The 20134-nt window shown below is 41.3% G+C and overlaps 1 protein-coding gene across 1 annotated transcript; it reads right to left on the bottom strand.

The window, feature by feature from the left end:
* Positions 1–1586: 1586 nt before the first annotated feature.
* Positions 1587–10006, bottom strand: prelp (proline/arginine-rich end leucine-rich repeat protein). The gene is made up of 7 exons (XM_086200691.1): positions 9911–10006; positions 5159–5594; positions 4890–5075; positions 4655–4812; positions 4307–4503; positions 2405–2480; positions 1587–2263 (listed from the first exon to the last, which is right to left on the bottom strand). The coding sequence occupies exons 2-7, from the start codon at positions 5588–5590 to the stop codon at positions 2173–2175; spliced, it is 1140 nt and encodes a 379-aa protein (XP_086056817.1). The 5' UTR covers positions 5591–5594; positions 9911–10006; the 3' UTR covers positions 1587–2172.
* Positions 10007–20134: the final 10128 nt, after the last annotated feature.

Below are 20134 nucleotides of genomic sequence, written 5' to 3' on the forward strand. Positions count from 1 at the left end.
TGACTGACTGATTGATTACAGCAAATGAAAATGCATATTCAGAATAATTATCCTTCGACTTCACCAAATACATATGAAACAGAACAAGATAAGGTACTAGGAATATACCGCGAGCATTCAGTAGGATGATTTAGGAGTAGCTTCTTCTCTGCCTCTTGCGTAAGCGAGGAATCCATCCCTAATCAGTGTAAGGTTTGCTGCTACTTGATGCAAAATCAGCAGAGCTTCGTCCAGTTGGACAACTCAGAACAGTTTGTATCTAAAAAAAAAAGATTCGGGTACATAGATATTTGCGCTCCATGTTGTTGATAATCTTTTGAAGAATAATACACAGTTTGATGTATAAAAACTCTCCTCCACTCCGACAGGGAGGAGAGGTGTGGAGTTAATCGATCCAGCTAACCGAGAGGTTTTGTGAGGACTGTAGCTTCTCATTGAAAGTAAAAAATTCAGTCATTATCTGCTCACCCTCATGCTGATGGAAGGTCGGGTGAAGTTTATACATATGGTTCGAAACAAATCAGGCTTGAGTACAGTATGGAGGCATTCTATGGTTTTATTAGCATCATTATTACTCTGTCACATTTCAGCATCGGTCACCATCCACTTCAATCGTTTGAGAGATTATTTCTAAACATTTTCCCGTGAAAATGCAGTCGCGGGTTTCCCTCGGCGTGAAGGCGAGATTGTTGAATTTCCTTCTACTGATAGAACGTCATGATTAAAAGATTTTTTTATGGAGCTCCAACAACAAATGTAAAAGCTTTCCCACAACTTTTCACTTCCTTATAATGTGAGGGCGGTGACATAATTAGAATTAGAATGCTCTAATTTGCTTCCCTTTTTTTGTAGGATGAGGTTCTCTCATGAGGTAACCTGCCTCAGTTGATGGACAGTTTAACCCTGTGGGTAATGAAAGAAGCAATGAGGCATCTGAGGGTAATGTTAGCATAACCTGCTGCTTTTGAAGAGCTCGGGGTCCGAAGCTGTTGAAGAACATTATTTTCAGACACTGTGAGAAAAGAAAACCCATTTCCACCTTCCTGTTGGTAAAAGGTCCTTCTCTATGAAAAGACCTTGAAACCCGAACCCTTGCGGATAGAGAATTCTGCTAATGTAAATGAAATAGAAGGTGAAAATTCTGCAGACCACTGCAAATAAAGGAGCCTTTCTTTAGGACATCAGTGTCAACAGAGTCCACAGAGTTTGTGCAGGTCTCCTCTTAATGGTTTATAGATGTTGTTTTGGTCTGTGGGCTGTTAATAGGCTCCAGGTTATAAGCAGCCTTGATAATAAAGCCTCTAAGTTGACGAGGTCGGAGTCGGATCAGCGCAGAACCCAAATTTTGCTGGAGAGACGGCAAAAGTTTTTGTAAATTTTTTCAAATGTATTTATTTTTTAAGTTGTTCTTTCTTTTCTCAAGCTTTTCATCTGATTGAGGACCACACAGATCATGAAAAACACCGAGTCGAAATACACGTGCGCAAAAACGTGCACTACGTCCTGTCTTATGAGTTCTTGGCTGAGGTTTGTGAAGATTAAAATTAGAATGAAATGAACATGAAACATGATCAAATGATCAAAAGGGAAAAGTTTTATTTTCTATTATTTGTACAAAGCTTCTTTATACAGGGGAATAATATACAGGAGAATAGGAATGAGAAGAATAAGATGACATTTTTACAAGGAGCACCTTGAAAATCAAAGCAACATTCTGGACAGTTTCATCTACTTGGTATTCAATGTTTAAACTGGTTCTTCTTCGCGTGTTCTCGGTGGTCGCAGCTCTGCTGTGGTCACATCTGTCAACATTTTACTTACCCACGTCTGCCGATGTGCCTGCATTTTCAGGCCGTACTCCATTTTCTTTTTCTGCATTTTGTTTTTTATAAAGACAAAATTATCGATAAGTTGCAACTCCTACAAAAACTCTAAATGTCTGTATAATCACTCTTCATAGATTTGTAGTTCTGATTCTGCAGAATCTGATAACAGTGAAACTTATCCTAAAAGTCAAAATCTTAAACTTAAAAAAAAGCTTTTGACAGTTTCATTCAGTAACCCAGCTATGCAGTTGTACAGCACGTGCACGTTGATAGACAGATGAGCGCGCGCACGTGCGTGTGTGCGCGCTTGCACGTGCATATCCCTAGGTCTTCAGATGTTCTTCTCCTAAATGACAATAGAGTGGAGATGTCTGAAGCACATGATGACATCCAGAGGGATGGGGGGGCTCAGATGGTTCCCGTCCAAACGCAGATACCTGGATCAAAAGAGGAATTAGGTCACCTGACATTTACCTGCAAGTAAATCTGCTTAGTTCCTTTCCCTACTTTTAGTTTCTTCCTTTTTACTTCCTGCCACAGGGTGCCACTATGCCAAGATTTTGAAACATGTGACATACCTTAGTCTGGGCAGCTGACTGTGATCGCTCATATCGGCCTGCAGGCTGTACGGGCAGATCAGGGTGCCGTTGATGCCTGTAAGGAAAAAACAAACGCTATTTTCCTTCAAATATCTTTTAAGGAAATCAGTTTTGCTTCGAAAACTGAGAAAAGATGTAATAAAAAGTCAAACCAGTTACACAAATAAATTGTGTCGTGTTGCCTGTGGTTAAACTTAATCACAGACTCAACACGTGGAAACTTGTCATCACAATTTTGGACACACCTTTGCAAATTATTTCTGAACATTGCGAAAGCATGGCATATAATCTGAACAATGAGATTATCTCACTTTGGGCCTTGATAAACCTTGGAGTCTTTGTTCCCCACCATCATTCTGAGTACGAGAGCATGTCAGACGCCTATTGAAGGTCAAAGCTGCTCATATCATGATTTGGACATTGGGGGGCAGAAGAAGTCAGAGGAACATTCTCACAGCTAAGCTAACTCTTACACACACATTCATTTGCCAGTGTCATAGGTACACATTAATAAAACTAATGCAGCTCAATGGTAACGTCAATTAGAATGTTTATTGAATCAAATTGAGGTGATTTATTTTAACATTCATTAGCGGTGCTGTCGGACTGGGCAGAGAAATACATGCGGCACTGTCATTTATACAAATTAGAGTTGAAAAGTCTAATTAACATGATCAGAAATATCAATAAATATTATCATCTACACCGACTATTCAGAAAAATATTTGAAGTTGTATTCAGAAACTATTTGAAGAATCCGTCTTCCCTGTCAGGAGGCAGCAGGATGGTTTCCTCATGGTCAGATGTTCTCAGTTCAGACCCTGGTGGTTCCAGATCCTTTCTGTTCTACTTGTGGTACTGATCTACTCTGGTCTCTTACGCTTGATTTCCTCCCACTGAAAAAACATGTACTTTAGTCTACAGAACTATTTCCCTTCTTGTCATAGGATCCTTGAGCGATGAGACATGTGGCCCCCCTGAGTGTTTACCCCCAGGTTCTACGATACTTTACCCCTGCCCTCAATCATCCCTCCATTCAGAACCCTCATCTTATCCTCTCCAGAACTTTTGGCAACATCAGTAAAGTTATGTTATCAGAATCGATTGTTGTGGCCTTCGTAAGTGAACTGCATTGTTGATCCTGCAGGTCCTGCATTGTGGTTCTTAAAACTCTTTTGTTCAACAGGGGTGTTACAGCGATACATCATCCAAGAACAGCAATTTTAATTTTAATGACCAGCAGTTAGGTTTCATGATCTTACAAAGATATTTTCCCCCTATAAAATTTCAACTTATGAGAGACCGACATTCACAAAACTGTCCAAAACATCTGTTTACAAACTCTCAAACGCATCATCCAGAATAGTCCCAGTTTATCCAGTTGTTTGCTCAACGCTTCATGCTTTGATTTGCCAGATAAAGACACCTCAGTTGTGAGTACTTGAAAGTCAGATTCCACTTTTGGGTGAAATATCACTTTTAAACGGGTGATAATTGACCATAGAACACTTTTTTTCAGCTACAAGAAGCCAAAAACAAATCTACGTGAACCTGCATCACTGGCTCATCTTGAACTTATTTTGGTTTACTGATTAGTAATTAGTGGTTAGAAGGATGGATACAGAAAAGTTACATTATTGTATCACATGGAGAAAATTGTTTAATGAGGTTTACAGGAAAGTAAGTCAGCAGAATAGTTAAAAACAATTCCAGGTGTAAAAACATTTCCTTGTGGTGAACAAATATCTGTTACAAATTAAATTGTGATTAGATTATTAGACGAGTCTTGTCAGGAATAGTCGGATGGAGAGAGAGAGAGAGAGAGAGAGAGAAAAGGAGAGAGAGAGAGAGAGAGAGAGAGCAACGTTCTGAGTAACTCACTCTCGATGCTGTTGTGGTTGAGGTGCAGGTGTTCCAGGTGACCGTTGAAGAGCGGGACAGAGGAGAGCTGGTTGTGGGCCAGTTGCAGGTCCAGCAGGGTGGATATGTTGAAGACGGCCTTTGGGACTCCTTTATCACTCAGCTGGTTGTAGTTTAGCCTCACAAACGCCAGGTGAGAGAAGCCGTCAAAGTAATCTCTGAGCACGATCAAAGAGCAAACCTGCTGTGATATTTTATATCAAACCAGTATTTAATACAGTGTGTGTGTGTGTGTGTGTGTGTGTGTGTGTGTGTGTGTGTGTGTGTGTGTGTGTGTGTGTGTGTGTGCGTGAGTGTGTGAGAACTTGCTTCGGGATGTCATCTATACGGTTTCTGTCAAGGAAAAGCTGTATGAGGCTGGGTGGTATCCCATCAGGCATCTTCTTCAACACGTTGTGAGCCAGATTGAGCTGCATCAGGCTCACCAGGCCCTTCAGGATGCTCTGTCCAAAGTCGCTGTCACTCAGCTAAGAGGGAAGAACACACTCATGTTTCTTCCAGAAATGCTTGAAACATGGTCGACAAACTAAAAAGCAAGGTTCACCTGGTTGTGGTACAGGTCGAGCAGAGTCAGATTCCCCATCTTATTGAAGGCACCGGTAGGAATCTTGGAGATACGGTTCCTACTGAGACGCAGCTGCTCCAGACTTGCTGGGAGCCCTGAAGGAACCTCTTTGAGCTGGTTCCGCTGAGCGTAGAGGTACAACAGAGCTGGTATCTTCTCAAAAACCTGCACAACACACACATTTATACATCTGAGATGCTTTTACATCATCTTTGAATCATGAATATCACTCGAGGAAACTCTCTGACCTGTTTGTCTATTCGATGGATGCGATTATTCGCCAAGTTGATCCAGCGCACCTCAGTGGCATTATGGAACGGTTCTGCTGTCACTTCTGAGATGTAGTTGTTCTGCAGGTACAAGTAATGCGTTCTGGATGGGATGAGAGGGATCACACGGATGTTCCGGTTCTCACAGTTGAGAGCATTGGGATAGGTTGGGGAGCATGTACACTCTCGGGGGCAGTCGGGATAGACGGAAGGTGGCCCGACGATAAGTGGGGGGATGTCGGTGGGCTCCTTGGGCTCAGGCTCTGCTGGTACAGCAGGCTCGGGGACAGAAGGCCTCCTGGTGGTGGTTGGGCGCCTGGTGGGCTTCCTTGGCCGAGTTCTCTGGGTGAACACTGCCCCGACGAGGAGAAACAGCGCCAATACAGAGAAGAGTCCTGCGCCGACCTTCATGGTCCTGAGCATGACCAGAGGTTAATGTTATTGTATGTGGTAGGTTTAAAAACTATGCAGTGATGATGTAATGAACACAACAGTATTTGACATTGGACGTGGCAGAAGGTGGAGCAGAGGAAACAACAGTAACACAAATACAAAATATGAAAAAGGGTGAACAAACAAACAAATCAGAATAGAAACAACAGGCCTCATTTGTGAAATCTTCACTAATCTGCTTTTACGCAATTCGGGATTTTTTTTAAGCCCTCAATTTGAATTTACAGGCAGGAAGCAATGCCTGATGGATATTTTTAACTCCTTTTTTTTTTTAACTGTCAATCATCTAAGCTACAAATATTTTCATGTTGCAAAAGAGCTCCCTGGGGCAGGGAGTTACATATAGCCACCAGGCCCTGCTTCTAGTCTGTACGACTAAACTGAAGGTTGAAAGAACCCTTTGGAAAAAAAGTCATGTTTCAGAACAAATTTGAGTATAAAACATTCGGTGTAACTGGCACAATGCTCTTATCAAGCATCGGGGTCGTAAGAGGATTCTGCTCCATTTCCCTCTCACCTTCTTCTCTCTCTCTCCCATCATTCGTGGGGAGGGACATGAGATGGGGATCCATGAATGATGCACAACAATTGTATAGTTACGATGTTGACAATGATCTCTATGATGATCATAATATAAACTAGTGACGCATGAATACATCAGCAAATTACTGGTATCATACACTGTCACACATGCTGGCAAATATTGGTGTCAGTCACACGGCTGATATTTATACTGGCTCAGATATCATCTAATAATGATCATCGAAGAATATATGTATATAGGTACATACAGTATATATACATACATATATACGATTTATGCTCCTTTTATAATTTTCTTGGACATAAAGAAATGTAAAGCTACTTTTTCAAATCTTGAATGTTTACATATGCTATGCAGATAATATGAACATCTGTAATTCTCAGCTTTCAGTTATGAAAATATGAACATATCTTTAAAAAAATCCAAGACTGTCCATAACTTTTATTTCAAATTGTACTTTTTATGACGTGTAAGAAATACCAACTAATGGTTTTTTTGAGGTTTTTTTTTTTTTGGTCGTTGTTTTTTTACAGTGTTGATGACGATAGTGACAGGAGGTGCGGATGATGATGGTGACAGGAAGTTATCACAGCTGGGTGATTAAGTATGGACATGGAGGGGGAAGAGAGACAGAGGCTGTCCCACTATGGTTGTGCTGGTTAGCTGATAGCATCAGCTGATCCCACTGTTTAATGTCTGTGGGGCAGCGTTCCTTTGGGACCTCCCGGCCTGTGTTAACGCTCCAGTGCAAACAAAGCCTGTTCTAGTGATTAAGAGGCATTTAGAGGCTCATTTCAGTACAAGTACATTGCATTTGGGGTTTGATTGTTTCTGTTTCTACTGAAGCACAAAGACTCCTTTAGATAATGTTTTCAATCAGTCATGAGAGCAAACATACTGTGAGCTCTATCTGGAACTGAAGTCTGCTGGTGCTGCTTCATAAGTGGCAATGTTGTTGCTACAGGAAATTAGTGCTTAAGAGAGAGAGGAAGAGAGAGGTTTGGGGATAAAAGCTCTGTTGTCAGCGCTGATCCGGTGGGAGAGTTTGGATTCACCAGAATTTCTGACCCAGGAGAGACCCACTGGGAGCTGCATTAATTGAGACACAAACAAATTTGTATGTCTAAACTTTGCAAGAAGTATTGCCATCTTTAGTACATATTCACTTAAGCTTGCATACATTTAATCATGTAGAAACAGCTATCAATCAAATATGTTTTCAGTGTCCATTTGTGCTATAAAAGTGGTCTGAAATAGGTTTTTTTTGGAAGCATTACAATATTTTTGCATACACAAATCTATCTGAGACACACCCACAAGAGCAGGAGGGAGGTGATTCTACTTTATGTCTTTTTAAAATATGTGCAACAGATGTGTGCAGCCTAAAATGTTTGTGTGTGTGTGTGTGTGTGTGTGTGTGTTTGTTTTGTGTGAGCGTGAGAGAGATGCACACTTATATAACCACTAATGCAGATGTTTTATTTATTAATGATCACAAATGTTTGCAGGATGAATTCACTTTGGAAAGTTGAAGTAAGTAGTAAACAAGTAGCCGCACTTCACATTTGAATCATACTTCATCTGCATAAGCAAACACCTGTGAACATACATAAACTCTCTCAAACACACACACACACACACACACACACACACACACACACACACACACACACACACACACACACACACACACACACACACACACACAATGGTCACTTTGCCCCAGTTAGGAAATCCTCCAGCCTTTGATAAACATCATATATGAATCACAGGGCAAGAATGAGACTCAGAGCCAAAATTTGTTCTTCCTGGAAAAACAAATCTGAATGTGTCTGTGACGGTGTTCCCTGGCACTACCCTTCCTTTTCCCTCTCAGACATCCAGAGCCTCCCAGCCCCTCATCCAGAACCAGAACCAACCCGCTGTGCTGCTGTTGTCATGAGCAGCGGCCAACAGCTATTGGCTGACTCAGGGAGAGATGGCTGCCGCCATTGTTTGTGAACTGCCAAGAAAACCTGATGAGATCTGCACTATTTTACAGATATAAGCCACCATTCGGTCCATGTCTTAGCTACTAGCTTACATACAACATGTCTGATTCCATTCTTGAATTTGCTCTAAAATCAAAAACTATTCTTTCCAACATCCCATCAAATGTATGTTGCATGTCACATATTCCTGACGAAAATGTACAGTTTCTAACGACTAAGAAGTTACTATGAGTCTCTGTAGTTGTGTTGTGGTTGTTCTGAACTGCAGCCTTGTCAGTAGAACAAGACACACTGGCTGCAGTTTCAAAGGATTATTAAAATCATCAATCAAGATCAGGGAGGATATCCAGGTTATTGAAACATGTGTTTGAAAATAAGAAAACAAAACATTATCAGTTGTACAAAGCTCTTGGCCACCACACTCTCCCTGAAGATCAACTCTTTCCAATACATTCCCGTTTTTTTAACCCATCAGATAGCCAATCACTGTGCAAGTCCTCACTGTTATGTAAGATCAGGATCCATTGAAGAAACCTGAAGTTACGTCACGCACAACACGGCTCATAAACCTGACTCAGTCGTCTGTGACTGACTATCCGCAGGTATCATTCATTGCACGTGCAGCGTTGAATGAGATGATGTCATCCCAACAGCGTCCTCATGCAGCTACGTCAGGGCTCGTATCTATAAAGTATTGTAGTTGTGGAAAGTGGATTCTATCTATGTCCTAATTGGTTAATGTTTCTGCACTGGCAACATCTGGAACTTTAATATTTCTAGAAGTAGCTGCCCCCGTTTTCAAAACTGTTGTCATGTGGGTGTGGCAGTTCTGCAGTTGCAGTGCAAAATTGGGATCTACATCCATGATTGGTCCGGCTGGATGTGCAGGGATGGATTCAGAACCACAGACGAAACAAAAAGTTAGAAATCTAAAGTGAATTGTTAGTAGAAAAAATAAAGAAAATGTGCACAATCAGGCAGATGCAGATGCTGGTCAGTCCAGATGATCCACCAGCCCAACAGGGATCAGTCTTTGCACAGAAGAAGATCAAGCCTCATTCACTACAGCATGTGTGTGTGTGTGTGTGTGTGTGTGTGTGTGTGTGTGTGTGTGTGTGTGTATATGTACAATATATGTGTGAATTAGATGCATGCCTCAGATTCCTTCCCAGCTCAATTTAAGAATGACTTTGCTATATACTTGACATCCATCCAAGAATGTGACCTATAAATATTTGTGAGCACAAGACAGTTTAATTACAACGCCACTGCAGAGTGACTCAAATTTATAAAAACAAAAATGCCCAAAAAAAAAAATACTTAGTGATCCACATGATGAGCTGCAACCATGTAGACTCTCCTGCAGCGGCTGAAGTGAACAAAGTGCACAAAAGTAAGATTTCAAACGCTTCACCCTCGTATTTCAACTTGACTGCAGCAGCTCCCGTCTGTCTTTGATGAAGGAGGATGAAATCAAGGTGCAGGAGCAGCAGAGACCACAGCAGAGCCGAGGTTCCTGGCAGCTCCCTGCTCCACAGAGCACCACTTTGTATGGCACAGCGTTTCTATAGAAACACACCAGCGTGCCTCTGCTGTACCTATGCCAGGACTTCCTCTGAGTCCATAACACACACACAGCTTTATGTGCCTCTCGTGACCCCCCCTCCCTTTTTTTTTTAGATAAAATCTTCCTGCATTCTTATCTTGTTGATCATCTCCAAACAACAAATAAAAGTTCCTTACCTGCCTCTGGTACCTGCCCTCTTTTGTCAAGTCACAAGTTTTGTGTCTTTTCTTCTGTCTGCCTCTCTCACACTTTTCAAACCCCTCCCTCTCTCCCTTCCTCTGTTTCTCTCTGTCCCTACCCCTCCCCTCCCCTCCCCTCTCTCCCTCTCTTCATCACTCTCTCCCCCTCTCTCTCCCTCTCCCTCTCCCCTGGTAGGAGAGTCTGCCTGTTGGTTTTGTTCCCTGGCTCTTTTCCCTCCCAAGGTCACAGAGCTTCTTTCTTCTTCCTGGCTCGGCTCGGAGCCAGAGAGATTTAATCTTAATTCTCATGGGGAGACTGCTGACTCTTTAATGTGTCTCACTCTGTCGTAGCGTTATATGGCTGAGAAAACAAATTTGCATGTTTGCATAATTTTGCTGATGCAAAAAAAAAAAAAAAAAAACTCGTTGAGAAATACCGTGAACAGAGCATCTTTGTTAGGAAAGCCCAGTTGAAATTGCATCCGCCGCCCACACCGCTCTTGTTTAGATGACGGCACTCAAGATCTTGCCATGTGCTTTTCATTAGCAGCATCTCTCTGCTGACTCCGTGGCATTTTTTCTATGTCAGTTTAGATGTCCAGGAGAATTTGTTTCCCAATAAACTCAAAATTTCTGAATTCTGAGTTCCAGTCGAGGTATATGGACTGTTGTGGCGGCTCTTTCAGGAGGTGTGACTGCATGACACTGTGTGTGTGTGTGTGTGTGTGTGTGTGTGTGTGTGTGCTCTTATGTGTCACTGGGGGTTTGGAAGTGGACATGTGTTTTCTGCCCTGCATTCCTGCAGAGTGAGCTTGCAGCCGAAGCATAATGAGGAGAACATAAGTGCCTCCACTACTTTCTCCCAAACTTTTTTCTACTCGTGATTTGCAGCCCAGCCTCCTCTTCACTCAGTCATCAGGTCTGGGAGCTCAACTGGGCCAAACATCTGGCTTAGACTGGTCTCAACTATAGAAAAGCAGCAAATATGGGACAGAACAGTCAAATATTCAGAGAGAGAAGATGTGTAAAATTTTGGCGGGAGACGCTGTGACATTAAAGGCTCCCCTCCTCTGAGCGACTACAATGACCTATTTTCTTTCGCTGTCTGTACAGTTGACATCATTGGAAACAGTTGTTCATTAACAGCCATGTGTCATGATTTGGTACAATGGTTCCTCACGCTCATAACAAAAACATGAATGTATGGAACCACAGAAAATATGAAATGAAATACTTAAATCAGGGGTGATTCTTTAAATGAAGCCATCTGCCACTGGTCCTTCCTATCCTGCTACCGTTTGGCTCTTTGCTCAGGTTCACTGTGAAAGGCCTGGCTTAAAGCTGTAGGCTCTACAAAGGTGCCTGGCAAGTAATAATGCCAATAATAATGTGAGCCAAATGAATAAATAAATAAAAATTGCAAATCAAAAACCCAACAAGCACACACAATGTGAGCCAGCTTAATGAATTGGAAAAACAAGAATTACCTGTTCTACTCTTTCACTGAATAGACATTATTATAAGGACTTCATGCCGGTCATTTGCGTCACTGTCCCGACCGACACAAGATGGAAAGACAGCAGAGGAAGAGGATGGCAGGTTGCGTAAGAGTCTGAAATAAAACTTGGTCTCATACAGCAGAAAGTTGTGGATATTATTTTAAGGGTACGTTTGCACTAGAAACGGCCTAAACATGAGCTGGCCGGTGGAAAACGAGTCATCTTCATAAGGATGATGGCGTTTGCAGAGTTGTGCATGGCTACGACATCGTGTAGAGCCTCCTAAAAGTTCAGCCTGATGTGTCATATCATATTCATAGTTTTGGCCATTCACTGCCAACGCAAGAGCCTCCAGATTGAGATATCAGTCGTCATCCCAGGAATGTTAGCTCATATAGGAGGATAACTGTTTTGCATGTGAAAGCTGAATTCTAAAGCCTGTGGAATGCAACTTTTAAAGAGATAACGCAGGTGGATGCGGGTGCTGGGATGCTTCCGTTTGTCGGCTTCTACCTGTTGTTCCACAGGAGATGTTTATAGGGGCCCTACCTGGATTTTACTGCAGGAAATTTTCAGGCAGCAGGCGTCTTCATTGCTATTACATATACTGCAGCAGCTACTCTCCAAACAGATGGAGAGCGAGGCACGCTTATAGGCTCAGCCCCAAAATGTCTCGGTGTGTATAATAACCTGAACGCGGTCCAAGAACAGCCTGTTCTATCATCTACAGTGATTTGGGTGATTGAGCTGTTTGGTTGTTAAAGGAGATGTGCATGAACTACAAGCTCATGAGCTGGGAGCACATGCACACAGCCAAAAATGTTCCCAGAGGAAACGCAGCTAGAGGAATACTAATTCTTCCCAGCATGTACAGCTTTCTTATGTGTTGCACCGAAATCTGCTGCAACAAGAGATGATGCATCATTCCTCTAAGAACTGCGGGTTTCTTAAATCCATGCATGCCGCACCCACTTTCTAACGTCGAGCCAAAATCCATGGATCTGAACGCCCACCCGGGCAAATAAACCAGGCTTTTAACCTTTTAGTGTTCTCATTGTGTAAGCGTTTGGACATTATTACATCAATCCTGAATAAACTTTGTTAATCAGTTAAAACGACCCAGGATGTTTGAAAGAATATGACAGATGGATACGAAGGGTGAAAACAAACTGTATTTATTTATCTAACGGAGACAAAGTGCAGCGATTTGTCTCCATGTTCCTCTCTTAGCTCCACCATCTACGTCCTGCCGGAGAATAAACAGGGATGTTTCATAAAACGAGTCAGGTAGCTGGAGACCCCTTTTGTTTAGCTACGTCAAAGGGAAATAATGCTGTTATTATAATATTATTAAAATGGTGGCTGTGGCTGTGGATAACAGATATGGCGCACAGCACATTGTTGAGTGAGTCAGGAGACAGAAGCCAACAGGATGGTGGACATTTCCGAATCAAAGCAGCCTCATGCTTTAAATTAAACACTTTCCAACCCAGGGAGGCTTCAGCTCAAATGCTGTTTACGTACATCCTGAAGTCAGTTCAGAGTTTCCGAAAGGTCCGCATTGCTGCGTTGCTTATTCATCCTTTAAAAAGTTCCTTCGGGATGACTTAAAATGCTCTCAGCTCCAGTTGACTAGAATCAGATGATGGATGGTTGATTGAGCACAACTGATCTTGGCATTGTGTTCATGTCACAAATTTTAATGAAACTTTGTTCAGTGGGTCTTAGAAAACTGCATGGAATCTATTAGTTTCCCTGCCTTTCAGGAAAATAAACAAGCTTCTTGTGATTATTGCATAATACGGTTCAGAGAATTGCTCATTTCTTCCTCCACATATTATTTTGATATTTTTTCTTAATTTAATTAGTGCTTGACCACAGCAGTTTTACTTCTCAGTGAGTAAGGAAGTGACAGTAGACGCAGTGGTACAACTCATCTTGTACTCATCACACACACCCCTTTGTTCATTTTGCAGTTGCACTTGGAACCAACAGCTTGTTTTCACTCGGTAACAAGTTAAATATACACCTAATTTGTCTGGGCCTGAATGAATTAAAATGTTTAAGCCAATTAAGCATGCATCTTCTACTTCAGGAGGAACGTGAACGTTGCCAATTCATATTCTTCATAGGTTATGTCGTTTCCATGGGTACTGATTCTGAGAGAAATGAAGAAAGACATTAACAAAGACAGATTCTTTTACATGAAAAGGAAACGTAACGCTTTTCATCAGGCTGCTTTGTTCTCACTTCAGATGCAACAGCCGTTAAGTGCAAAACAAATAGTTAATAACCAATTTGTAGTAATACTAATAATTATAATCATAACTTCATCTGGATTCAAATTGCTTTAAAATAAAGAGCAGAAATTAAGGACATGTTAAAAAAAAGAGGCTAATACTTTGAATGCATATCGTATGACGGAAAATCAAAGGAAATTACAATTACATGTTAAGAGTAATAAAATGCATACAAATAAAAAAAAGAGGTCATTAAGAAAGTGCAGGGGAGAAGAAGTGGGAAGCTAAAGCGAAGAGATTCAGAGGTTGTGTTTTTAACTACAATTGTTCTCACTTCAGATCTGCAAAGAGCTTGGGGGGGCGGGGGGTCATATCATGTTATGAGGCTGCATGTGGTTTACTTTCTGGCTTCGTGACTCAGTTTAATGTGAGTCACCCCACCCCCCACCTCCCTTCATGTTTAGTCAGAGAGCTAATGAAAATGTCATGTGGGCGAAGTGAATGGGAAATTAAAGCTGCAATTCTTGCATCATCAACTGCTTAAACACATGGTGTGAACATCAGCGGTCCACTGGCCACCACGTCAGTGGTGTGTGTCGATTTACAGAGCAGCGAAGGAATCCCATCCTTAAGTTCTCACACTTGTAAAGCACCTGATGTGAAGAATAAAGGCTACATGGAATGTCTGTGTCCAATATGTGTGTTGCCTGTTTATGCGACCAAAACTGCGAGCCTGAAGATGAGGGGATTTTGTGTTCCCTGGCATGTCGGTAGTAAAGCTGTGGCCATCGCTATCTCTGGAATTTTGGTCACAAATTAATCGCTGTCGTAGAGACACAGGATCGTTCCCTCTGTCACAAACAAGACTGCAAATATCAGCAGAGTAGTAAAGGAGAGACACATTGGAATGTTTAATTTGTGGCTCAGTTGGATTTTTTCTGTTAAGATGAAAGGAACAAAAAATGGATCCATGTACAAATAAAAATAGATATGAACTAACAGAAAACTTAAGGACAATTAACAGGCAGCTACAACTTCAAATTCATACCTGATGAGCTCCGAATGGAGGTTGGTATTTTTGGTGTTAACACATATTTCATCCAGTTAGTTTTGGGGTGTTGCATTTTAATGATATCACTAATGAATGCGGCCTCCGTCCTCCTTCTCTTGACGTCGACCTAAACATAAACTGAACACAAAAAAAATGACCACAACATCGTATGTGACACCGTTTTATGTGGTACAGATGCACAAAAACGGTTCAAATATCCTGCCAACGCCACGGAAAAAAGTGGCAGGAGAACCCATTGAGGTTCCTTTTGGTTTTGGAGACATGGATTATTTTTCAAGGGTTCATTTTGATGTAAAATCACCTTTTTAGGTTGGACCGGCTCAGACCAAACTGAATGAGAGGATGTGGATCAAACAAGGTAGCGTGCTACGAGTCCTCAGTCTTCAGAAGCACAGCATGTGTCCCTCTAATATGACCCATAGACATGATTCATTCTGAAACTGTTCCTAGTTATTATCGAATATCGATGTTTTATAAAGTCTTTATATGTTTAAAGTCTAGTATAACAAGTCAGGACAACATAATTACTTCTTAAATGCTCTAAAAAGTGTATTTTTTTTGGGAACGTTTTTGATAAAAAGAAAAGCAGGCAATATGCACAGTAACACAAGTTAAAATAGAAATTAGATTTACAGAAATTTTGTTCGTGCTGGGTAAACACCACTGACCTCAGAGAAGCGGTCAAATCAGCTGATTTGAATCAAGCTTACTCAATCATCAATCATCAACCAGTCCAAAAAAAACGCTAATACGCATAAATCTGATGCATGCTCAGGCGGTCAGTGTGTGTGACACATTTGTAGATATTTTGTATGTAGAAGCTCTGCCAACTTCCGACTTATAAGATACAGATGTAGAGCTGCTTACATGACTCTGAGACGCTCAAGCTAACATTAGCCTTTTAGCTAACTTGGCACATATTGTTGGCAAGTGTAATCTAAATTCAGCAAAAGCAAAGATGTTCAACATCTGTCAACATCTGCTGTACACAATCACTTGCATTCCAAGCATCCCGCCCTTGGTGTGCACCCAACTCCCTAAAAGGGTTCACGTCACAGCTGTGTCCTGTCCCCAGGAGCCACTTAAAAGTTTAAATTTACAATTTACTAGTTTGTGTAGATTGGGAGCTCCGTGTTTGTTTTACAATTACATTTATTGCCGCTTTATGATCATCACGCACCAGTGTTATAATAGCTCACATTTACTGTGATTATTTATTAACAATTTAATATCCTCAAATTAGGAGCATAATAAAAAAGATGGATATGCCTAATTACACTTCTTTTATTTGTGTGTGTGTGTGTGTGTGTGTGTGTGTGTGTGTGTGTGTAATGATAGGACCGGAGGCTTTAGCCCTGCTTGTAAACAGGCCTGTAAATGAAACGAACAGTTCCTCAGTCATAAAGCCAAAACCACAAGTACCATAAATGTCTGCCATGAATTTGAAGATGATTTCAGCACAAACAACAAACACTTTCCACACAGCCGGGAGGTCTGACCCTCTCTGTATATTATTGTCCTGAGTCAATTCCACCAGTAGTCCAACCAATTCACATCTAAATCCTCACCGCCGACCTCAGAATAGCAGCGGAAAATAAACGGATGCTTGCAGGTCGGTAACCTAACATCTTAAAATCTGTCAGCGGTTCATGATTGTTACAGTACTGAAAATACTTTCCAAGCTACCTTATCTACTGTCACAAAGGTGCGGTAAACAAAATCTGAAAATATTTTCTGTTACCTGAGAAGGACTGTTAAATGTCCACTAAACCAGCTGGGACAGGTCATTGTCTTCGCTTGTTAACTCCCACCGTCTCTGGCACGTGCTGAAGTTTGTGTGGTGTTGGTTTTAAACCTTCATCATACGTGACCCCCCCCCCCCCAAAAAAAAGTAACTGCCGAAACAGATCTTTACTATGACATCAAGATAATGAAGGTATTCTGATGGAAATCTCATGCCAGTACCGTTCTTTAGAACCTAAATTAATTGAATTTTTCGACACTTGGAGCTGTAGAGCAACAACCTGTATACCCTCTAGTGGCATTTTATCGCTGGAAAATCTAAGAGCAACATTCATTTTATTAAGTAGCGCCTCTAAATCATTAAACCGGCTGTTAAATACTCCTATCTAGCAGACAGGTGATACAGTATCAGCTTTTCAATTTGAGCTTTTTCTACTAGCAACACCTGTCAGCTGTGCCTGGAATGGCTGAAAAGAGCAGCGAGAATGAAGCAAAACATTAAAGTAGTGGGTGAATGAAAATAATCTGGGTTTCTCACTGATATTCACATTCTTTAATTATTAATGTTAAAACACTGAACACTGCATCTGAAACAAAAGTGGTGAGGTACACAAACCCTGCTGAATCCAGCTTTTTTATTGTTTTGGTGTGTTTTTTGGGTTTTTGTTGTTGTTGTTGTTGCTGTTTCTTTCTCTCTCTCTTTTTTTTTTTAGAAAGAAATGGTGTACCAACTAAAGAACAATCATCTGGAAACATTAAAAGTGAAAATAGGGAACTGACAGCGGTAAGTAAATTTATATGAAAGAGTTTTGCGGTGTTTGATGCAGTTTATATCTAACCTGAGTATCGTGTGTGTGCTTGTGTGCGCGCGCACGTGCGTGTGGGTGAGGGTGTGTGTCGTGTGTGAAGGTTGTGTGCTCCACAGCTCACGTTGCTGCTATGACACCGCGGGAGGCTCCAGACTGTTTTGACTGGAGGTTTCTAAGGCAGAGTTTAGTTCAGAGGAGAGGAACGACCAGAGCTGTAATGATTTCCCCAGTCAGAGGTTTATTCAGTTTTAGAAAGCCCCGAGTAGATAATCCCCGTGACTGTGACTCTTAACTACAAATGACTGGAAGAAGTCTTTTATATGCAAAATGCTATTAAGACCGAACCCAGCGATAGAAACCAGGTCAGGATACACGTAAGGTCAGACCTAGTGGGGGACAAAGAGTTTGTTCGTGTGGGACGAAGTGGGACAAGTTACCAAAGCTGATAGATCTAGAAATGAGATATCGAGTCAGTCCAGTTTTAAAAATGCATTTTCAACGCAACATTCCGCAACCCCAACCCTTATTAAATACCATCAGCGCGAGGCTTAGGTTTCACAGTTCTCATGAGCTCATATGACAGCTTGCTTGCATTCTTCTTTTATTCCAAAAACTATTAAAAGTACAGCGCTTCTTTTAAACATATAATCTGGCAATAAAACTGAAAAGGCTGCTGACATCAGGTTCATGTCAACAGATGTTAAAACATGGTACAGTCCACTGCATGAGACAGACAACAGATAACCAATTTATATATTTGTTGTGCCTGGGAGGGCTGCACAGTGTAGTCAACGCTGCATCCCGGGAATCGTCTTTGGGCAGCAGAAATTCTGCTGCTGGAACATCTGTTTTTGAGCCTCTACTTTCCTGTGAGCCACACACTGCCTGTGTCACTTCACGTCATCTTCTCTTCTTTTGGAAATTAAAAAATAAGATGCAAAAAAACCAAAAAACTAAGAATGACCTAATGCTGGCTTCACCCTTGGATGTGTTGGTTCCCAGAATTTGTTTTAACTGCATCTCCTTTTTTGCAGTAGTTTCCAGTTTTCCATCCTATTCCATCGAAACCAGCGTTGCTTTGTGGATGCAGCCCTTTGCTTAACAATGACAGGTCAGCATGCTGCACGCTGGGGACTGGGGCTGTTGCTCAAACTATAAAACCTACCCTGCCCTACATGTGACTCACACTTTGACTGACAGCAACAGGATTTGGGGCAAAATGCACACACCTGTGATTTTGTGATGTCACTGATGTCTGTCAGGGTGTCAAAATTGACTTAAAGTCAGATTTAAAACAACAACAACAACAACTTAAACTTACATGCCTTTTTGAGACAAACTGAATTTGTGTAGTCTGATTCGGCCATTACTATCCAAAACAAAATATCCCAGCCCGTCAGCAACAGGAGGTGTTCATGTACTCCTTCTTGCAGGTCTTCACCTTTGTCTTGCACACTTGGTGTATTTCACTTCAAGAGACCTATTGTTCTTTCCCTGAGAATTATTCGTCTTCATCTGTGTTGTCTCATCATGCTCATGACGGTTACGTGCACTGATGCAGAAGCTCTGAGCTGCCTGAAAATTTTGTTCTGGTTTTACCATGGCTTTTTTTTTTTTTAATGTAACATTTCATTTCCCTCTACAGTATGTCAACCTGGAGTCCATCATTTTTGTTTACTATAATATACAGAGCATCCCCCTTGCAAGGTAATAGAAAAGGACTATACATGAGAAACATGGCAAAGATAACAACAGACCTAGCAATAGCACGTTAGCTCACTTGTAGCCTGTTAGCTTGTTCGTACCAAAATTAAATTCAGTCCTGGAGCTTCACAAACACATTGGCAATCAAAGGATAAAAAGTTTATCATACAGTTATGTACATATGTGGAAACGGGTGGTGAAGTTGAGGCAACCCAAAGGTCACAGCCTGCACCCACAATGACCGCCTGGGAATTGGCAGAGTAAATCACCCTGCAAAGAAGCCATTTTGCGCTGCAATTTAATTTTCATCTGAAATTACTTCCATCAAAAAAGAGACAACATTTCCTCAAGGTCTTTAATTTCAACAGATTTTCACCTGCTCTATTTTCAGTTCTTAAAGTAAATTGACAGCTTTTAGGAGTATTTTACTTGTTAGGAAATGTGCCATGGCTCCTCTTCAAAATACAGATATTGTTATTGCTAATAATCCTGCTCCTCATATTCCTGTTTTCTTCATTCCTGTGAAAGTCAGCAATGAGATCTGGTTTCAAAGTGCTAAAGTGAAGCAAATGACAAGAAATTGAGAGGAAAAAGCACAATACATGGTGAAACCTTAGGCCACCTTCCAACACCCCCAGAGCTTTCTTATTAACATGTTGTATCACTTTTTATATTCTCATTCATACAAAAATAATGGGCACAAATGAGCCATTTTGGTTTCATGTGACTTGGATGGCTGGACAACGCAGAGCCAAACCAAGCCAAAGCATATTGATTTTCTTCACTAAATCTTTGCAAGAAAGTGAATCTGGGTATTTTGACAAATGTTGAGCTGTAGCAGAGTGGCTGCTTGTATTGTGTTTGGCTTTTGGCAGCAACGTGGAGCCAGTAAATTTTTTCCTTCAGCTCGAGTCCTTCCATCGTGACGTCATGAACTGAAGAGAAGCTGGCAGGTCTTTACTGGACCGATCTCACACAGACTTTTATGGTTAATACTCGTCCCTCAAAAGAAGTCTGTGTGAATGATTCCTGCTTCTGGTAAAAGTTGGTCCAGACGTTTCATAACCCTGTTCAGACCATCACTCAGCGCTCAGCGCTTATACAGGACATGGTGTCACCTGGAAAATATGGTAGTGCTTCAAAAACAAAACACA

The sequence above is a fragment of the Aulostomus chinensis genome, chromosome 3, assembly GCF_037954235.1.
Source record: "Aulostomus chinensis isolate RoL2024-O1b breed Wild chromosome 3, RoL_Achi_v1.0, whole genome shotgun sequence".
Taxonomy (NCBI): Eukaryota; Metazoa; Chordata; class Actinopteri; order Syngnathiformes; family Aulostomidae; genus Aulostomus; species Aulostomus chinensis.